At 41.4% G+C, this 21,719-nt stretch overlaps 1 protein-coding gene across 1 annotated transcript in view; it reads right to left on the bottom strand.

The window, feature by feature from the left end:
• Window positions 1-7,200: 7,200 nt before the first annotated feature.
• The window catches only part of RAB8B (RAB8B, member RAS oncogene family), a 71,370-nt gene continuing 56,851 nt past the window's right edge, over window positions 7,201-21,719 (bottom strand). The window contains exons 3-8 of the mRNA XM_049905468.1: window positions 20,229-20,289; window positions 15,919-15,996; window positions 14,858-14,947; window positions 12,862-12,927; window positions 10,244-10,294; window positions 7,201-9,141 (exon numbers count right to left, since the gene is read on the bottom strand). Coding sequence (XP_049761425.1) covers window positions 9,049-9,141; window positions 10,244-10,294; window positions 12,862-12,927; window positions 14,858-14,947; window positions 15,919-15,996; window positions 20,229-20,289 — 439 coding nt within the window. The 3' untranslated portion in view covers window positions 7,201-9,048. The remainder of the gene's footprint in view (window positions 9,142-10,243; window positions 10,295-12,861; window positions 12,928-14,857; window positions 14,948-15,918; window positions 15,997-20,228; window positions 20,290-21,719) is intronic.

Here is a 21,719-nt window from a genome sequence, read left to right as displayed (position 1 = left end):
GGGGCGGAGACGGAAGCTGGAGGGGGCGGGGCAAACGCGCGGGGCGGGGACATGAGCAGGGCGGGGCGGAGACGGGAGCTGGAGGGGGCGGGGCAAATGAGCGGGGCGGGGCGGAGACGGGCGAGGGGTGCGCAGGGGGCGGAGCAGTGAAGGGGCGGTGCAAAATTCTGGGCGGGGTGGGGCGGGGACGGTCCCTGGGATGGGGTGGGGATAGGAGCAGGTCTGGACCCAGACGGGCGCGGTCAGAGTGAGAACGGGTGCGGGTCGGGGCGGTGCAGGAGCCGGGCGGTGCTGGGGGAGGAGCGGTGCAGGGGGCGGTGCGGTGCCGGGGGCGGTGCCGGGGGTGGGGCGGGTCGGGGCGGTGCAGGGGGCGGTGTGTGGTGCCGGGGGCGGTCCGGTGCCGGGGGCGGTGACAGGCGTGGGGCGGTGCCGGGGGCGGTGCGGTGCAGGGAGCCGCTGCCTCACCGCGCGACCTTCAGTGGAAACGTCCCCCGGTGCAGGTCCTGATGCAGAGGCAGACCCCTGCCGACTTCAGGGCCCAAGCCCCAGCCTCTTGCACATTCATCGGGTCACAGAAGCCGTATGCCCTGAAAACTGGGGAAGATTCCGGGTCAACCAAAATACCGATTTAACGCAGGACTGCGGCAGGATTCCATTTTTAATAAAGGATTCTTTTTAAACCACATTTTCATTTGCATGGTTCCAAAAACTCCACGCTCCATTATCCCGGGCTGGGATAACGGTGTCCCGGGAGATAACTCACTGATGGTAAAAGGACGAAATGGTGGAAGAAGCTGTCCTTCTAAAGATTGTTTTGGTAAAGTGGTTTTATTTTTTCCAAGTCTTTGAAGAAGTTTTTCAGACATTCTCTGGCCATCCTGTGACAGTAGTAACAGAAGCCTGTTTACTTCTTACGAGCCCCCTCCATCAATATATAAACTCCGGGAGGGTCAGAGGCTTTGTTTCGCTCTTTGCTGTATTCTCCGCACCTAGACTAGCTTACTAAAAAAAAAAAAATCTGTTAAATGAAATAACTTAAAAAGTATTTACAAACATCTGCTACTTTGTATTAATTCAACAAGATTTGAGGGTTTTAAAAAGTAAAGTCAGAAGGTTGAGTTTCCTGGTCATTCGCATCTAAGATAGATTTTTCTGCATGTTGAAAAGCAAACCAAACCCGTTGCCGTGGAGCCGATTCTGACTCATAGCGATATAGGACAGAGTAGAACTGCCCTGTAGAGTTTCCATGGAGCAGCAGCTGGTGGATTCAGACTGCCAACTTTTTGGTTAGCAGCTGAGCTCCTAACCATCGTGTCACCAGGACCTCAAAAGGGGCACAGTAACACTACTTACCTCACGACGTTATTTTGAGGATTGAGCCAGGCACAGGTAAGTGCTATGTGTTAGCCACCCCTACTCTTTAATACCCATGATGAATGAAGCTCTCGGAGGGTCAACATGGAAGAGACAAACACCAGTAGACAAATTGGAGACCTGACTGAAGATATTTTGCCACCCATTTCTGAACATGGGCCTTCAAATAATACAACTACAGTTTTTATTTGTATGGCAAAATGTCATCTTTGACCTCCTAAAACACATAATTTTCCACTTATTCCACAGAATAAACAAGGCTTTAATATAACCAGGGCCTGCCATTTTGAATTGTCTGTTGTCTGGTACCTGTCAAAACTCAGGTTGAGACAACAGTTCAGGGTGATGCAGTCTGGTCCACTATTAGAGGGATTCTCTTGGTCTGATCCTGAAACAAAGTTATCAAATGCAACCCCACTACTTTCACTTCATGCAGAAATGGCTTCAGAGAAGCATAATATACTCTATAACTAAAAAAAAAAACCGAAACCCCTTGCTGTCAAGTCAATTCAAACTCATAGTGACCCTACAGGGCAGAGAACTGCCCCACAGCGTTTCCGAGAAGAGGTTGGTGGATTCCAACTGCTGACCTTTTAGTTTGCAGCAGAGCTCTTAACCATTGTACCACCAGGGCTCCAGTGTACTTATGTTAAAAAAAGAAAATTTCTGTCAAGTTGATCCTGACTCACATTTTATACAAGAAATGGCCATTTACATTTGTATGCATATTTTATAAAACTGCTCCATTCCCACTGTTCACTAGCCATTATAGACCCCTACTTTACTCTCAAGTTCAGGATGAGAAAAAAGTTTGATTTCTCCTGACAAATTTGTACACTCAGTTTGAGAGCTAATTGATCATACCCCGGCTTTACCTTGACTCCCAGGAAGCAAGGAGCGGAACTGAATACTCAACTACAGCAACCGTTCTTCCGTGGCTTTCCCTCTCCCCCCAGTGACAATTATTGCCATGACTTCAGAATATGACTTATTGTCTTACCAATATTTTAATGATTTGATTATCTGTGTGTCTTGGTTAAAGCTCCCTCAAATACTTTTTGGAAGTAGGCAAGGTAATAAAAAATAAAATAATACATGCAACAATGTTTTCAACCCACCCTCAACATGCGGAGCTGCAAGTTGGGGGGCCTCTGCATTCATGTATCTTGACCATATTTCAGTTCGGTCTTAGTCCCCAAGTCCAGTCCACGGAGGAAATCGGAAGGCAATGTAAAATGTGGTGCATCTGTCCGCCTAGTTGTGAAGATATCTTCAAGTGATGTCTGTTGGAAGAGTCAAGCAACCAGACCAAACTGGGGAAATCACTGGTAAGACAGTCATCATCAGCATTCAATTGTTTCAAGCTTTCTGTGAATACTAATGCCACGTTACATTTATAAGATGCATTGTTGTTCTACAAAGCACTTTTACACTTATTCCAACAATCCTGTTTATAAGTGAGTAATCTGAGGCTGAGTAGCAATGCTATTAAGTTTTTATAAGCTATTAATTTCTCCCAACGAATGAAAAACATACAGTAGTAAGCAACGTTGAGAGTTAAATCCCTGAAAGGTGATGGGGGAAGAGGTAGGCAACACTATGAATATTCGCTACCAAAACTAGATTGCGTCCAAAAGTCCTTCACAAGCTTAAAAAAAGAAAAACGAAAAATTGACAACCATTGCACAGAAGAGCCCACGAAAGCTGAAGCAGCACCAGAGTCCAAGCGGCAGCGTCAGACCCAGGTAAGACCCCAGGGAAGTGAAGAAGTCTGGGGGCCCCCAGGCCCACCGCTTAGTGGTTCGAATCTCTTTCAGGTGCCCCATTTGTGTGGGGTGTTTGTGGTTGGCCACAGTTTGATGACCATAAAGGATGCTCGGTAGTTGGGGGTTTTGATTTGTTTCCAAGAAGAAGGAAAATGAGAAAGGTGTAATGGTGAGGGGGAAAATGTAGAGGGAAGGAAAAATAAAGAACAGAGACGTCCTGTCAGGGTTTATGGCATGCTCAGTTTATATGGCATTGACTCTCCTCCTCTCAGGCTGCAGAAGCACAAAGAGGATGGCTGACAGCCCCCCAAAACACTGCTGTTTGTCCAGCCAATGCCAAGGTCGCCGCAGTCCTCTCCAGGATGAACTCTAGAAGAGCCTTTTTGTAAAGAGTGACAGGAGGGTCTGGGTGGGTGGAACATCTGACTTCTCTCAGCCCAATACCTGTCCACCACCTTTGGTTTGAGAAATACCAACAGACAATGAGAATTCCTCCAAACTTGGCAAAGGGAAGGGACAAGAAGTAATACCTGGTTTGAGCCATTTATCAAGTGAGGCTTTTACATTACTAATAACTCACAATATACTAAAGAATGCATTTGAGCTTTATTTTGTTTTCTGGCTGTTCTAATGGATTTATATTTATTCAACCAATTATTCATCCATTTAAAATATATATTGAATGCCTGCTAGGTATGAGACACAACCCAGGCAAAGAAACAGATGTACTCCTGTCTCCAGGAAGCTCACAGTCTAGTGGGGACGCCAGACAGGCAAGTATAGATGTCATGAAAAGTATACGAGAAGGGCATACAATCCAAACTTAAGTTTACTAAAGAAGGTAGCACCCAGTCATTCTTCAGGCCTCAGCTTAGGCATTAACAAAGCTGGGAAATGGGAAAGAGATGGAACGACAAGCGCAAAGGCCTCAAAGAGAAGGAAAGTATGCCAGTCCTCGGTGGGGTATAGGTTGGGGAGAGAGAGGAGCCTAAGGTCGTTTTAGATGAATACTTTTCTCTGTGAGGCAGGAGATCAAAGACGTGTCTTCCAAGAATAGGAGGTAGGAAAGCTTGAGAAGAATCCCAAAGGTATGAGATGGTTGTGGGGATAAAGAGAAAAGGCTAGGCTAGGAGCCAGGAACAAGCACAGTGGCAGAACATCAGTAAGGAGGCCAGGTACAGTCAAATTGTGTTACTTGCTAAAATATCTCAAGTCAATTGTGGTTAGGGGAAACCTTGGTGGCATAGTGGTTAAGTGTTACGGCTGCTAACCAAAAGGTTGACAGGTTGAATCCACCCGGTGTTCCTTGGAAAACCCTATGGGGCAGTTCTACACTGTCCTATAGGGTCGCTATAAGTCGGAATCAACTTGATGGCAATGGGTTTTTTTTGGTTTATCATGGTTAGGGGGCCCTGGTGGCACAGTAGTTAAGCGTTTGGCTGCTTACCAAAAGGTCAGCAGTTCAAATTCACCAGCTGCTCCTCGAAAACCCTATGGGACAGTTCTATTCTGTCCTGTATGCTTGCAATGAGACAGAACTGACTCGACAGCAACTTCTTTTTTTTTTAATCATGGTTAGAGTTACACACCCAGCAAATTGGAAGAAAACGATCTAAAATGTGTAATCCATTTCAGTGAGTCATGAGTATTTTCATTATGTAGTCTTTATTTTAGATGAACATTATTGTAAAAAAAAGTTCACCTGGAATAAAATCCATTAAAAAAAACAAAACACAGCATCAGTATCAGTACACAGTTAATGAATCAGCTTAAACAAGTTTAACCACATGACAGGTCCACTTTATCTGCAGGAGCTTTTCACAGTAAGCCGCTGGAGCAAAAATAAAATATGCTTAACCATACACAACAGGATAATTTCAAGGAAAAACTAGATATTTTCCTTTAGGGGCATGATTTTAGTCAAACAGTTTATGGTATTTTGGATTAAAGGAACTGCGTGTCAGCTGCAAACAAAATAAAATCTAGCAATAAGGCCAAAGGAATGAATGACAGTGATTAAATTCACATTTTAAAAAAAAAGTTAGAAAATGAAATCAGAAGTTCTATTAGTTCTTGGCAACAAGAAATGTAACTGAATGTGGCACAAGCGTTTCAAAAAACAAAGTAAAATCTGAAAACATCTCTAAAATAATTTTCATTTCAGTTATTTAATTTTTTCATAATGAACATGACAGCCATTAATTGCATTAGTCTAAAAAAAAAAAAAGACTGATTCTATTTGCAAAACTGTGCTAGAATTGGAAAATTTTATTAAACTATCCTCTAGGTCAAGGGATTTCACTTCAAGGCTTTTTCTTTTTTTTTTTTTTATTTCCCTTCTGGATATAACAAGAAGGAAAATGCAATCTCTTTTCTGTTAAATTTTTTTTTTCTAAAAAGCCTGATTACAGACACGAGTGCTTAAAATCTGAGCTAAGTAAGCCAACATAATGCAATGTGGTTTTAAAAATTTAAGCTTAGAAATTCACCTGTAAAGATTAAAAACTAAATTTATTAAAGAATCCAAGTCATGAACTAGAAAAAATGTCTGCTCAAATGTATTACTTACTGATCACAGGAAAAACTTTATAAGCCTTAATACAGATTCTCAGCATTCAGAACCTGTAAAATTGAGTTATAATCTCTGACATAGAAACTTCTGCAAAAATGTATCTATATTGCACAGCTAAATTTATTAATGGGGACAGGGAGAAGATACTTTTTTTGCGCTACTGGATGTGACATGTATGTTCTATTCTAAACTAAAATTCCTCCTACCTTTCCCAATGATGCCTTTAGTTCAAAACAACAGATATAACCTAAATTTCATAGAATGCTTACAGGCTGGCTCACTGCTTTTCTACCAGATATTAGAATACTAGTTAGTTAAATGAGGTATAATTAAAAAATAGTCCTTCAAAGTAAAGAGTACATGGTCTTCTGAAAATTTACAACAAAGGCTGCTCAAAGTGTTGCCTTCGATAGCAAGAAACCCGGCAGCAGCACTAACTGATGCACAGGTGGATTACTCTCTCATCATCTGTCTGAAGTAAAATAAGTCCCCGGTGAAACATTCTACAATCACCTGCTTTACATGCTACTGAGTTACAGCACAGTTTCATTGTCGGACACTCTCAGACTCTGTTTGAAAAGGGCTAGTCCAATCATCATCAGAAGTCAGCACGCTGATAATAAAGTGCAGCCACCGAAACACTAACACTGCTGCAAAAGTTTTCATGTACCTGATCCGTAAGACCACAAAGACGTTCACCCAAAACTAGAATTCTTCCGTTTCAGCAGGGAACAGACAATTATCTGTCACTAAATTCATCTACGAATAGAAAAAATAATGCACTGTATGTACATTATTAAGCAAAGTGGAGTATTTATTGGGTCGCTTTACCATGCAGAAAGTGAAATTTCCTATGGTCTTAGCTCAAATTATATACAATTTAGCAAAGCTAAATGTAAGAAAATAGCAAGGACATTTTATTTCTATATAACAGAGCATATACACCCCAATTTGCTACTACTTCAAAGAGCACTTTTAGACTCATCTAACTTTTACAGGCTCTTTCAAAGGGAAGTTCATGGAGACTAGTTATTAACCCATATAAGACAAGAGAAGAGAGAAGAAATACAACAAAAGCAAAGCATTCTGTTAAAAAAAAAAAAGTTAACCACACCACAGAATATGTCAGTTTTGGTTTGCAGACAAGCCCTGAGATATCAACCAAAGTGTTAAGACACCAAATAGTCAGAGGTAAATTACTAAAAGAAGTACATTCATACATGGTGCCATGACACTTGCCTCTTAGAAAGTATTGTTACCATCCAGAAAGCTTAACTGCTTGGATATTTTTGAGAAAATCAGTGAATACAGGATGTCTCTAAGAAATTCTCTTTCCTTCCCAAAAATGTATCTAATTCAAAGATGGTGGACTTAAAATCAACTTTCAGTTGGGGAACTACTGATTCTACTGGGCCAAATGTTCCTTAATTTTAGTATATAAACCTCTGCTTTAAATAGTCTACTCTTTTTTAAATAGCCTAGTTAACTACAAAAAAAAAAAAAAAAAATTCAGGGACACTGAAATTGGTCAATAATAAGTTTAGTATACTGTATCCATCAAAAATAGATCTAGTACACTTGCTGCCGCTAAATTGTGCGTAAGTTTTCAAACAAGTAGGAAAGGCTGATTGGTCCAAGCATCTAACTACATATCTTAATTTGAAGCAGAATTCTCTGTGGTAACAAGCAATCCATTTCCACCTCAATTCTCCATTCTTAACTATCAAGCATGGTGGTATCCTTCATGAAGCAAAATAGGCATACCAGGAAAAGTAATTATCAACAGAATTCATGGCCCTAATCACCTCTTTATCATCCCCTCTGTTATGACACTGAAGGCTACATTAACAGCAATGACATACTGATCTGAATTTTGGCACATAAATTAACACTAAATACCTTTTTTTCTTATGTGATAGTTTCATCCATAAAATGTATACCAGTACCATTGCTCAGCAAGAAAGGCAGCTAAGCTTTTGGGTGGCTTTGGCCTAAACAACCAGACCAAGTTCTGTAACAACAAACCTGAACAGATGGAGCTGGGTTCTACAAGTAAACAACTGTTTTAAAACTGAAATCTTGCTCATCTTTTTTCTAACGAAAAGGCAGACCTTTCCTAGAGGTTGCACTAAGTCAATTATTTTCATTCTTTAAAAATAACACTCTCCCCTCCAAAAAAAGGAAACCAAAAATTATTATTATCACCATCACCAAGAGCTATCTCTATTAAATGTCTGTCAAGTTAATCTCTCTCCCTACAGGTAAGCTTTCTGCACCCTAAAATCTAAATCTAACTTCTGTTAACTGTTCAGACAGGGATTATGGTAGGAATTAGGCGATGTAACTAAATCAGCAAGCTAAGGGGTCAACCTAAGAAAAAAAAAATAGAGTATCCTAATATGACAACACCACAAATAGATGCTGAAATAAAACCCTAAATGGCACATCTCTCTGCTTCTGTAAAATTTCACCTCAAGAAGTTCACAATTAGAAACAGACAACAATATTCAAATATGTTATGTTTTCGATAACTGAGGAATTACAACAGATCCAACAAGGGAGAGAACGGTAGATAAAAATCCTAGAAAAAGTGACAGGAAAGATTCCCAGATGCAGTTTCTATAGATTAGGCAGAGGTGAGCACCTTCGAAAGTGATCCTTTCAGCCACTCAGACACTCTGTGGCAAAGAGGTCTAGAATGAACCAAAGCTGTAAACAATCTGGAGAAATAAAGAAATTGTCGCCTCTACTGATGGGCATTCTTATGAATCTTTAGAATAAATTTTACCACAGTTTAAGGATTTTTATTTAAGAAAATCACAAACCAGAGTCCTGAAATAAATGCTATCAATGCAATAACATCTGGCCATAAGAACTGGACCAAATGTTCTTTAATTTTAGTACATTAACCTCTGCTTTTTAAATGTTCTGCTCTTTTTTTAAACATTCCCCAGTGCACAGATCTGTCTAGAACTTTGTGAGACCAAACTCCACACCTACGAGTCTAAGATTGTGCTGTAACTGGGACAGGCTAACACTGATGTGCAAAGTGAAAAGAAAGATAGCAGCTTCTGCAACAGGCAATAAAACAAAGAAAAAACAAGGTTAAGTCCTGTATGTGTCTCCACTTCATTGCTTCCGTGTTTGAAAAAAGGAGCCTGTTATTTGGCTACGCCCAGAGGCTGAGTCCACTTGGCATTTTGTGTCGAGAGGTCTAGGTTCACAGGTGCTCTCAGCAGCAGCTGGGCGGTGATATTCTGAGGCTGGATAACCTGTGCTTTCAGAGAAGCAGGAAAGGTTCCTCTCGGTTGGCTGCAGTCTCTCAGAAAGAGTTCATCAAAGTAGCGAACAGCGGAAGAAACTGGTCTTCTTTGATCGGTTTTCTGTTATTTTCACCGGTCCACCTGCCCCTGATAAATTGCTGTCATTCTAAAAGATAGAGGGTAAAGTTACCAAGAAAGTTTCATGGTTTAAGCCCAATTACCTAAAAATACCACACCATATCTTAAAGTATTCACTAAAAAAACAAACAAACAAAAAAAATATTTTATTAGAAAGGGACATAAAAGGGACTGGACAGTGGGTGGGAGAGAGATGCTGATGAAGAGTGAGCTAATAATATCAGGTGGACACTTGAGACTGTGTTGGCATCTCCTGTCTGGAGGGGGGATGGGAGGATAGAGAGAGTTGGAGGCTGCCAAAGTTTTCACGAAAGGAGAGATTGGAAGGGCTGACTCATTAGGGGGAGAGCAAGTGGGAGTAAGGAGTAAGATATATATTAACTTATATGTGACAGACTGACTTGATTTGTAAACGTTCACTTGAAGCTCAATAAAAGTTAATAAAAAAAAAAAAGAAAGGGAACTAGCAAATCTTCAATGTGTCTTTTTTCTTTGGAAATGATGGATTAAAAGGTGAAAAATGTTTTTAGGATAACACATTTTATATTAATAATATATTGGATAGGAAACTCCCATTTCTAGTCCAGAGAAATAGTCAATGGAGTGGACAGTTTCAAGGTTAAGGATGGAAACAATATTAAGATACTGGTATAGACAATCCTGTTGTTAACAAGATACTGTTGTTAAAGGTAAGAAGAGTTGGTAACACAAGGTATACAATTATATTCAGGATTTGGGTTAAAACAAATTTCCAAGGTTGACTTAATGGTTCATCACTGGAATATTTTCAAATTTACGCAAACACTGGCAATTTCAAGATCATAATTACACGTAGGTAAAATGTTCATCATGTGAAAACTGAACTAGATAATTTCATGGCAAAAATTTAATTTGTGCCATTATTAATTTTAATTATTCTGATCAAAATCCAATTAAAGACCACTTAAAGAGCCAGATGAAAGAACTGACACAGCTGCCAGAAATAAGAACCAAAGTTTAACCAGATGACTATGTAAGTCAGCGAAAAAAAAAAAAAAACAAGTTTAATGTGACTACATAACGTAGCCTTTTGATCAAAATGCTGAATAAAAACTATCATAATGAAAATAAGAACTATAAGCAATACCAACCATTTTTCTGTTGAGTTTTGTCATTATATCTCGTGCAAGTGTAAAAAATGCCTAAAAAAAAAAAATCATAATTATAGAGTTAAAATATAGTTTGGGACAGAAATACAGAAAATTCTCATCCCTTCACTGTACAATATATTCCTTTAGAATTTTTAACTGAGAAAAGAACACAACTGTAATCATAGTATGCATATGTTATATCCCATCTTTCATTTACGTCATAAACATTTTCCAAAGAATTTTCCAATGTTATCAAGCTGCCATTCATTCATTCCTCAACATTTCCTACACATAGCTCCTGGTAGAAGTTCCTGATATGACACTCGTGGAGTTAGGAGTAGCTTCCTCAGTAGACCAAGAGCACCTCAAGGGCAGAAGCTCTGGCTAAGTCACCCTTGCGTCCCCAGAGCAGGGCATACTGCCTGATCTGGGAGATGCTAAATATCTATTTAATGAGCAAATAAATGATTATATATTATTTCATAGCTCTAAAATCTGTCTTCATAAAAATCTCTACCTTTTACTCCTGTACTTCGTTCAAAGTGCTTTTATTCTTACACCTGAGACCCCTTATTATGCTTCACATCTTCCATGTCTTCCAAACCCATGGCCAGCGAGTTGATTCTGACTCATAGCGACCCTGAAGGGCAGCGGAGGAGAGCAGAGACCTGCCCCATAGGGTTTCCAAGGCTGTAATCTTTACGGAAGCAGACTGCCACATCTTTTTCCCGTGGAGTGGCTGCTGAGTTCGAACTGGCGACCTTTCAGTTAGCAGCTGAGTGTTTAACTACTGCACCTCCATGTCTCCCCAGTCCAAAATCCAACAGTTCCTGGAGCTCAGCTAAATCCCCCAACATGGAAATCAGCTTACATGGAAGGGAGGCGAATCTGATTAATCTTGGCGGTATGTTATCCATAGTGCCTCTTGACCTAAACCAAATGTTTTTAAAACCCATCCTCATTCTACTCTAATTCTACAGAGCCAAGGACTCTTGAAGCTTCTTAGGCTGTCTCCATGCTATGTCAGACTCTGCCGCCAGCCACTCCTGCCATCCAAATAAAACGTTCAGGAATAAAGATTATTTCAAGTCAAATGGAAACAATATGACGACTCCTCTTACTACTTTTTATCTGCAGTTTAGTGTCACACTGGTGACCTGGGAATCCAGGTTTCTAAGTAAGCCCCATGCCAATTTTTATGAGGTTAGTTTTAAGCTCTGGGAAAACTGCTAACTTTTGTAGAACACCTGGCTAGAATAAGCAGCTTTTACACTTCCACAGCTCCATGTCCTCTCTAAGCCACAGCTGGGATGGGGTGGGGTGGGGGTGGGGGGCAGGCACTAACTGACACCTAAGCCTGTTCTGTTGGGCCAAGGGTAGGAGCTCATTCTGTGGGAGAAAACCTATGTCGGCCATCTTGGTGGCGAGCTCTTCTCCACCATTCAAGTTCACTGCAGAGGCTCTCCCCTCTCTGACAGTGAAATCCTCCTGTAGCAAGCAGAAGGAAGCATTTTCTGCTTATATGTGCTTGTGTAAATAAATCAGCGGGGCTTCCTGTTTCCTAACACCCATTAGCCAACCTGAAAAAAAATGAGTGCTAATTGTTATTTAAAACAAAAGAAAAACTTCTGATTAGCATCCCCTGGCCAATAAGGTCCTTTATGTCTTGATATTTACCCAAGATGTATGATGAACAGTGAATAACCTAAGCAATTAAATGTTTATGAAACCATCGATATATTGTTAAGTGAATTACATGAATTAACACACATTCATACATAAACATGTATTACTTTTATGATCAATTTAAAAAATGCTTTTTAAAAATAAAATATTAACAATTCTGCCCTTGGTGAAGAAAACAATTTGGTTTTCTTCAACAGCTAACTTACTGTAAACTTACATTAAAGCTACTCTCTGATTAACACACAGTCTGATTTCTAGTAACTGCCATTGTGTTAACAATGTATCGTGCTTAATCTAGTCTAAATATGTATGCTAAGGAAATCTCTTCAATAAACCAACAGTTTAATGCTGTCTTGAGAGTACAGGTATGAAAGCAAGAGTCTTCTGCTACGGGCTACTACAGCTGTTAGGTGCCATCGAGTCAGTTCTAACTCCTAGCAACCCTCTGTACAAAAGAATAAGACGCTGCCTGGCCCTGTGCCATCTTCACAATCATTGCTATGTTTGAGCCCATTGCTGTAGCCACTGTGTCAATCCATCTTGCTGAGGGTCTTCCTCTTTTCCACAGACGCTCTACTCTACCAAGCATGATGTCCTTCTCCAGGGACTGGTCCCTCCTGAGTGATGATAACAGGCAGGGGACACTGCTTGGTCTGCTAGTCCAGCAATTCCACCTTCCCAAACAAAGGGAAAAACTGAACTTAAACAGAACTTCCATCTTCTGTTCAGTCAATCTTAAATGAGTAATCTAATACAAGCTCATATGGAAGCTGGGTGCTAGAGATTCAGCAACCAGGGCCCACATAAAAGTCAGAAGCATAAAAGTTCACAAAATGGAGGTGGGTCAACAAAAGGCTTTCAGTGTTGCTTGAACGTAGGCATCTGAGCACTAGTGCCAGTGCATAACAAGTCACCAGACATTTCCTTCTTACCTCTTCTACATTTGTACTGGATTTTGCACTTGTCTCCAAGAACTTAATCCCATAGTCAATTGCTAACTGAAAGGCAAAACAGAAACATTAAAATCCAGTGAAAGTAGCTTGAACATATAAAGCATTTATATTTTTTAGGCTTTTCAAAGTCCTAAAGGTAGAGTATCTATTTTAGAACTTCTGCCGTTTTCCAATTTCTTTACCTTCCTCTATGATGTTTGGAATTTAATCATCTTAAGTTAAAATAAGGTACAACTTCCCCTTAAAACATTTTAAGTACTTCTTTCTGTTCTGTTGAGCTTTTAGCTCTCTCATATACTTACAAGAAAAACTACGAGATGGATACCCTCTATACCATTAACTGGAGATTCTTTGGCCTCTTTTATCTGCTCCCAAAGTACAACTCTCCAACAGTTATGTGATGGTTAAGGTTATGTACCAACTTGGCTGGGCCATAATTTTCAGTGGTTTGGCAGATATTATGTAATCATCCTTCATCTTGTGAACTGATATGAGCAGCCAATCAGTTGCAAGGCCAATGAGTTTCCTTGAAGGTATGACCTGCATCCAATATATACGGATGTTCTCGCTAGGCTCTCTCTCTGGATCCTGCATCTGACTCATCCTCCTCTGACCTAGGTTCTTGGGACATGAGCCAGCGGCCAGCAGCCTGCCCCCTAACCTCCAGATCTTGGGATTCACCAGCTCCCATAACCCCATGAGCCAGCAGCCTTCCGCCTGACCTGCCAGTTTTGGGTTTGTCAGCCCCTGTAATCATGTGACTCAGGAGAAGCCTTCAGCCTGACACCCAACCCACGGATTTGGGACTTGCCAGCCTCCACAACTGCATAAGCCATTTCCTTGAGAGAAATCTCTCTATATATATTTATATAGTGACACAGTGGTTAAGAGCTTGGCTGCTAACCAAAAGGTCAGCAGTTCGAATCCACCAGACACTTCTCAGAAACCCTATGGAGGCAGTTCTACTCTGTCCTTATAGGGTTGCTAGGGGTTGGAATTGACTCAACGGCAATGGGCTTGGTTTTGGTATATATTTATATATATATATATATATATATATGCTTCATTGGTTTTGCTTCTCTAGAGAACCCAGCCTAAGACAAGTTACTATATTGATTTTAATAAATTGGCAAATAATAGAAGCAAAAGCTTAAAATATCAAAGTATTCATTGCTTTGATTTCTATTGATTGAGACAAATTGTGAACTCTTCCATATTTTAATCTATTCCCAAAGAGCTCCCAGTTCATTTACAACACCAAGATTAAGTGATTGTTTTTAGGGGAAAAAGTTTGCTGGTCAGAATGAAAAACAAAACGCATTTTGCATGTATCACTAAAAAAGGCCAAAGCAAAATTTCAAGACTTGAAAAGTGAGCAAAATGAAGCTTTTCAGTCAATGTAGAAAATATCACAGAAGTTTTTAAATAGGTACATAAGATACTCTTTGGCTTCACAGGGCACAAAACAGAGACCTGTCTATAAATGACCTATAACAGCCTCCACAGCTTGGTGAGTCACAAATAGTGTATTCACAGTGGCCTACAACTAATGTGTACTAAAAAATTCTTTAATAAAATAACAAATTGGAAAAATGATTACTGCTGAAATGTCACCTATCCTATTTTTTCAAAGAGAATGAATTACTTTAACTTGAATACTGGGCATTTTCACACAGATATAAAAAGAAAGCATCTGAACTCTCAGCTGCAGGAATCTTGAAAAGGACCAATTTGTACCTCCCAGAAAACATGAGCGAATTCCTTAGGAATGAGTCATGACCACACAGTATACGGGCTGGACCTGGAATACTAATTCACGCCATTCAAGTATGGATTACATGTCTCTGCTGGGGATAATGTTAAAGAATGAAAACAGATTTTTTAAAAAACCTTAAATCAATAATTAAATAACAGTAAGAAAATACATGCTCAACATGAGTAGATTGAAATCTTCAAGTATGCAATTCAAATTTACCTTCTCGCCTCTTTCTTTGGAGACTTGTCTTTTGTCATTCATATCACATTTGTTACCCAGGATCATTCTTTCAACATCTGAAGAGGCATGCTTCGGGGAGAAAAGAGGACGTTATAAAAAGGGCCTGAGAAAAATCGTGTTCTGCTAGACAAATGCTAACCTGTCAGAAACGCACCCGTAAATTTAATAAGACAAATAATCATTCACTCAACACGAGGCCTGATTCAGAGAAAAGTTAACAAGGTGGCAGCAGGGAAGCTCTGGCTTGAGCGCCTCCACAAAGTCCGTGCAAACTATTTTTCCAAAGGCTGTGGAACTTTGTTCTTGTGTCTCTTTTTGCACAGGAACAAACAGAAATAAAACGCATGGTTATATAACCACAAAACACATAAACATACGTTAGTGTCAGAGGAGGAAAAAAAAAAAAAAAACTGGTCCTCAGTGACTCAACGGGAAAGGTATTCTGGATTCCCAACCATTTAAAAAATGAATTCAGCTGGATTGATAAAGATGTGTACCAAATTATTTCAGAGTCACAGTTCTTTCTGAAATGGGAAAGACACAGAAAAACCTTAATTCCAATCAAGCAGGAATTAAGCCAAAATTACAGACCCAGCTTTAAAATATCTAAGATGGATAAAAGGTTTGAAGGGCAAAATGTTAAATTGCCGGGGTAAAGATAAATTTTTGCTCGCCAAACAGCCCGACAGACAGCACCTGGGGATCGGATGGTTTAGTCCGGGCTCTCCTTTTTAAAGGCTGGATGACTACAGGCAAGTCACTTTTCTCTGGCCTCAGTTGCCTCATGTGTAAAATGGAGATTTGGATTAAGTTATGTCCAAGCTCTGGTCCAAGTTTTAAGTTCTCTGAGCTCTCTCCTCCATCTGCCCCCACCCTCAGACAGGCAGAGGAGGCAGGCAGGCAGCACAGGACAGAGCCCTCCAAGGTGGCTGCCCTGCCCCGCTTCTCAGCAGCTCAGCTGCTCACAGAGACAGGTGGAGCCTGGTAGGAGCTCCCAGCAGGGCTTGTCTCCGGTGCCACCACCTGCTTTCCAGACTTACCTCTTCAATGTTTCTTATCCAATTTTTAATATTGTCAAAGGATTTTTCATTTGTGATGTCGTAAACCAGCATAATCCCCTATAACAGAGAGAAAAACGAAGATCTCTATTTGGTGTTTTCCATTTTTAAAGCTGTGGGATATTAATGTCAATGTCCTCCTTCCCCCCAGAAGCCTTTTATTAGTTTGTCCTTTTTTCCCCTCTTTGTAAAAGGGGTTCACAATAAATTTGAAGAATACGGAGAATTAAATAAATAAAGTCTTCCACTGTTTCACTATGTAAATAAATAATAACTGTTAACATTTTGACTGTTAAACTTTAATGAATTGTGGTAACGGAGATGCACCCTTTCTACCTGGCCTCACATGATAAGAATCAGCACCAACAGGCACTGAGCAGAGACGACACTGAGAGCAAGAGGGAATCACTTCTACTGCACACTTGTTTAATCCAGACAGAAACCGTGTCCCTTCCTACTCTTCTAGTAAGATTGAAACCATAATGCTTTTAAGGTTGTTTCTTTTTATATGAGCTGACTAAAATGTCACTATTTATCTAAGTGAATCACAGACACTTGTATATAACACACTGCTATACAGGTTTAATGGAAGGCCTTGTTGTTGTATTTTTTTTTTTAATAATTTTTATTGAGCTTTAAGTGAACGTTTACAAATCAAGTCAGTCTGTCACATATAAGCTTATATACACCTTACTCCGTACTCCCACTTACTCTCCCCCTAATGAGTCAGCCCTTCCAGTCTCTCCTTTTATGACAATTTTGCCAGTTTCTAACCCTCTCTACCCTCCTATCTCCCCTCCAGACAGGACTGTTGTCATGTTTTTAAGGACCCATGTCTGGTATTTCTGAAGAGTCCACCTTCCGATTGCTTCAACTAACACCTGTAGGTTAACTACTCCTAAATCTACATCCCTAGACCACGCTTAAGGAGCCCTGCTAACCGTAAGGTCAGAGGTTCAAACCGACCAGTGGGTCTACGGAAGAAAAGACCTGGTGATCTGCTCCCATAAAGATTACAGCCTAAGAAACCCTATGAGGCAGTTCTACTCTGCCCTATAGGGTCAATATGAGATGGAATTGACTCGACGGCACACAATAGACCACACTTCTATATTAAGTGCTACACCCACTATCCATCCATCCATTCAATAAGTAGTGGGTACCTGGAAACCCTGGTGGTGTAGTGGTTAAGTGCTACGGCTGCTAACCAAAGGGTCGGCAGTTTGAATCCACCAGACGCTCCTTGGAAACTCTATGGGGCAGTTCTACTCTGACCTATATAGGGTCACTATGAGTTGGAATCGACTCGACGGCACTAGGTACACTGTGTAACAGATATTATGCTAGGTACTGCCAGCAGTAAACAAGATCAACAAGGTGCCTTCCTCTCGTGGATGGCTAGCAAAGGAAACTGATGATGAACCATCAATATGCAATTAATTATAATTTTACAACTGCTATGAAGAAGCACAGGGTGCTCTGAGTGCATATACTAGGGATGTAACCTATGCTGGGAGGATTAGGGTGGTCAGGGAAGGCTTCCCTGTAGAGAACAACATCAACGCCAAAGCCTAAGGACTGAGTAGACTTGAACTGGACAGAGGGGTCCGGGGCAAGGTGAAGAGGGAAAGCCCACAGTGCCTAGCACACAACAGATGTGTTATAAATATCTTGCAGTCCATGAAAGCTCAGAGCCCAATGGAAAGCAAGGCAGCTTGCCAGGAGTGCATAGATCACAGAGGAAGGGCACACGATGAGGCCGAAGAGGTAGGCAGGGGCCAGATGTGCCTAAAGACCACAGACTGGACATAAGCACCTAGATATTCCCCGTAGTCACCACAAACTCAACTAAGTAAAACAGGAGGTTGTCTTCTTCACCTTCAAATCTTCTATTCCTCTCATCTTGGTGAAAGCCAATGCCTAACCAGCCAGCAAGCCAAGTAGACACCTGGGGGTTACTTTTCCCTCCATAGTCAATCGGACACTAAGTCCTACAGCCCTAACTACTTCAGCATTTCCAGAATTGGATATCTGGCAGACTCCAGTACAGTACTTACCAACATGCTGCATACCCAAACCAACCAAAGGAACCCTGCCATAACTACCACTTACTGAAAATGGTGCCCACCAGTGAGAACACATGACCCAACAGAGCCAAAAGACTATCAGAGCAGGATTTCCTGAAGATTTATGTAAGGCTGCTTCTAGGCATGAGATGTGCCACTTTTTTCATTGCTTATTGTTGGCTGCTCTTTCAGCAAGCAAGCATTTATGGAACATCTACTATGTGTCAGGCACTACTGTAGGCACTGGCTTTACAGCAGAAAAGAGAGATAAAAATCCCTGCCTTCAAAACAGCAAAGACACGACTCTAGAAGAGCAAAACTTTCTAATTATTTGAAGTTCTGAAGCAACGTGAAGAAGGACTAGGCAGTAGATATGCGAAGGCGGACAATCCCCAAATCTAAATTAAACAGCATGTCTCCACGACCTCATCTTTCATTCCACGGACTAGAGCTAGGCATTCGAGCTGGACGTTTGCTCCACATTCTCAGTGCTCCCACCCACTTGCTGGTGAAAACAAGCACTGACGTGATGTCAGCACACCCCTCCCAGAGAACAAATCATGGTCAATAGAAAGGCTGTGTGCATCGAAAGCCTCTAATTGGAACTACCTGTAAACAACTCCAACTCGTCCCTGTGAAGGTGTTCTTTTTGGTTTTTTTAAATTTATTTGGTGAAAATATACACAGCAAAAGCTACAGCAGTTCAACAATTTCTACTCGGACAATTCGGTGACACTTGAGTATATCCTTCAAGTTGAGCAGGTCTTATTTATCTCTACAGTCCTTCCTGGGGGGAAACCAACCAACCAGCCTCTTCAGGCATACAAGATAAGTCAGTCCCTCCCACTTTGATTCCAATCTAAGCAAAACAGAGCCACTTGCAACTCTCTTTCACAATCTTATTAGGGTGGTGTGTGAATACACACATACAAAATGCTTAGTGGTGTGTAGTACAAAGGTGACTAAGTTTAAAAAAGGGATCCCTAATCTTTTTGTGGAGCCCTGGTGGTGCAGTAGTTAAGAGCTTGGCTGCTAACCAAAAGGTCAGCAGTTTAAATCCACCAGAAGCTCCTTGGGAACCCTATAGGGCAGTTCTACTCTGTCCTACAGGGGCACTATGAGTTGGAATCGACTCATTGGCAACGGGTTTTTTTTTTTTTTTTTAATCTTTCTGTGGGGATGATTTACTGTTGCCCAAATAATTGAGGCTGAGTGACAGGTGGGGAGGAGGGAAGGGCAGCATGATAATGAAGGGGTTGTAGAGTCTGATCACGCCTTCCTGGAGACAAGGGGATGGCCAGCCAGCATCCCCTTCAGCTCCATCACCCCTGGCACCACTCCTGGGAGCAAAACAGTTTTTCAAGTAATGAACTGGGTGTGGTGGCAGCTGATACCCCACAAACCATAGGTTGGCTTCATGATCTCAACTACTAAACCTTCAAAAACTTTCTGAGCATAATGGGTTTCACTGAAATTCAAGGCTTCGACTTGTGAGGGCTTAGGCCTTAAAACCAGAGGTAAAAGCCCTGGTCTGGACCTGACGTTCTAGGGGCTAAACTGCCTTATTTCCACTGTACTCCCAGACCACACAGCACCTGCACAGAGCTGACATGCAATATAAACCGGTTGTTGAATGGCTCAGGTATCTCAGATGGAAAATAACCAAGCAATGAAGTTATGCTAACAAGGATAAGGTCAGGATGTAACACAGAAGGACTGGGTAATCAAGATTCACCAGACTCTAAGCCCCCAAATCACAGATCATTTAGCTACTTCCTGGTTAGCTGGCAGAACGCTGGCCAAGGAGCCTCCACGCATAAGCAGTGGATGTTGTAGAGGTGGCAAGAGAGAAGGGGTGATGGCACTGGGGCTGAATGACAAGAAGGTGCTGAAAATGAATACTGAGCCACGGAGGCTTGTGGTTTGCCAAGATTTTGCATAAGGTCTTTAGAAGAAAAAATCACAAAAATATACAATCACCTCAACATGTGGAGGAGATCTAGAACATCAACAAGCCAACCATCTGATTATTATTACGAAGACCAATGGCAAAGTATACAGTTACCAAACATAAACATAACAAAAACCCCTTTAAATGTCTTGTGTTCATTATCAGTCTATTTCCCCCATAGTACTAGACCCCAGCTTGAATGCTATGATCCTGCCAAATGAAGGTTCATGTTTGACTTTCACCTGAAGAGTTACAAAACCCTAAACCACACTCACCATGGCTCCTCTGTAGTACGCTGTCGTAATTGTTCGGAATCTTTCCTGACCCGCTGTGTCCCTAAAATTTGAAACAGAGAAGGAATGGCTTTAAAAGTCATGACCAGCATCACTGAGGAGAGACCCTAAGCAGCAGGAGCTATATAACACTGGTCTGCTCACAGGCGCAGTGGTTTGAAGGGTACAAGGGAACCCACCATGCGTCTGCCATCTGGAGGCAGTGTGGCCACAGGAGCCTGTTGGGAGCTCACAGTGACTTGGGTGAAAAACTTGGACTTGATAGTAAAAGGCAAACCCTGGTGGCATAGTGGGTAAGCGCTACAGCTGCTAACCAAAGGGTCGGCAGTTCAAATCCACCAGGTGTTCCTTGGAAACTCTATGGGGCAGTTCTACTCTGTCCTATAGGGTCGCTATGAGTCAGAATCGACTCAACGGCAACGGGTTTTTTTGGTCTGGATGGTAAAAGCAGCCACAGGGAAATACAGGGGCCCTGTGAGGAGCTAGCAAGTTGTACTGGTTCAAACACATGTGGGAGGGAATACAGAATAGTTCTGAATTCTGGGGACTCCTGGAGGTAGTTACAATCCTTTTTGTAAGTACTTAATGATTAAGACATTTTGCTCTCATGATTCAAAGCGTGATTTCTGCACAAAGCAAGCTATCGAGCTAGACTTACTACTGTGTCAATTCCGTTCAGCAGAGCACACTAAAATGGATCTCAAGAACTATTTCAGCTGTGGGCCTGTAGTTGAAGGGGAGGCTGGAGTTGAATGTGTAATCCTCGGCAATGTCTCCAAAGTCTTTTAAACATGAACAGCACCTCAAAATTGTGTAACCCTTTCATATATTCTTGTTTTTTAGTGGATGGCATGCCATTAAAACACATTCGAAAAAATGCAAACCTGCCTAATTACATTTGTAGAAGCAATCCAATTAAAGGAAGATAAATTTCCTTGATTTTTGGAAAAAACAATATTCCCAAATTTGCCACTTACAGCCAAAACTAATTCACCACCTGTGCTACTAGGACAAACTAAATTGTACAATTTTATTGCAAGAGAGCAAGAGGCATCTGTAGAAAAGTACGAGAAGTCTAATGCATAGCAAACTCAAACAACAGATCAAGGACCAAGGGCAATACAGTAAATTAAAAACCATCAATAAACACATTAACACTTATGTCTACTTTACAAAACACTTTCAAATGGTCTCACATGATGTGTGCACAGCCTGGCACAGCGGATCTTACCATCATCCTCGCGCTGAAGAAGAGGCGGCAGGCTCAGGAGGGCTGTGGGCCCAGCTCTGCACGAAACAGCTAATCCACTTGGATGAGACTCCCAGATCCTAGGCCTCAGCTGTTCGATGCAGGGCCAGGACTCACCTTATCCTATCATTCTCTGACTGACAGGACTACATATGTGCGCACTTGTTTAGTACACGGAAAACACGCCATGGGGAAAAGAGAGGCCAAGCACCTCTGAGCAGACG

The sequence above is a fragment of the Elephas maximus genome, chromosome 13, assembly GCF_024166365.1.
Source record: "Elephas maximus indicus isolate mEleMax1 chromosome 13, mEleMax1 primary haplotype, whole genome shotgun sequence".
Classification (NCBI taxonomy): Eukaryota; Metazoa; Chordata; class Mammalia; order Proboscidea; family Elephantidae; genus Elephas; species Elephas maximus.
The sequence above is the reverse complement of the archived record's forward strand: the minus strand, read 5'-3'. Positions and strand labels throughout refer to the sequence as shown.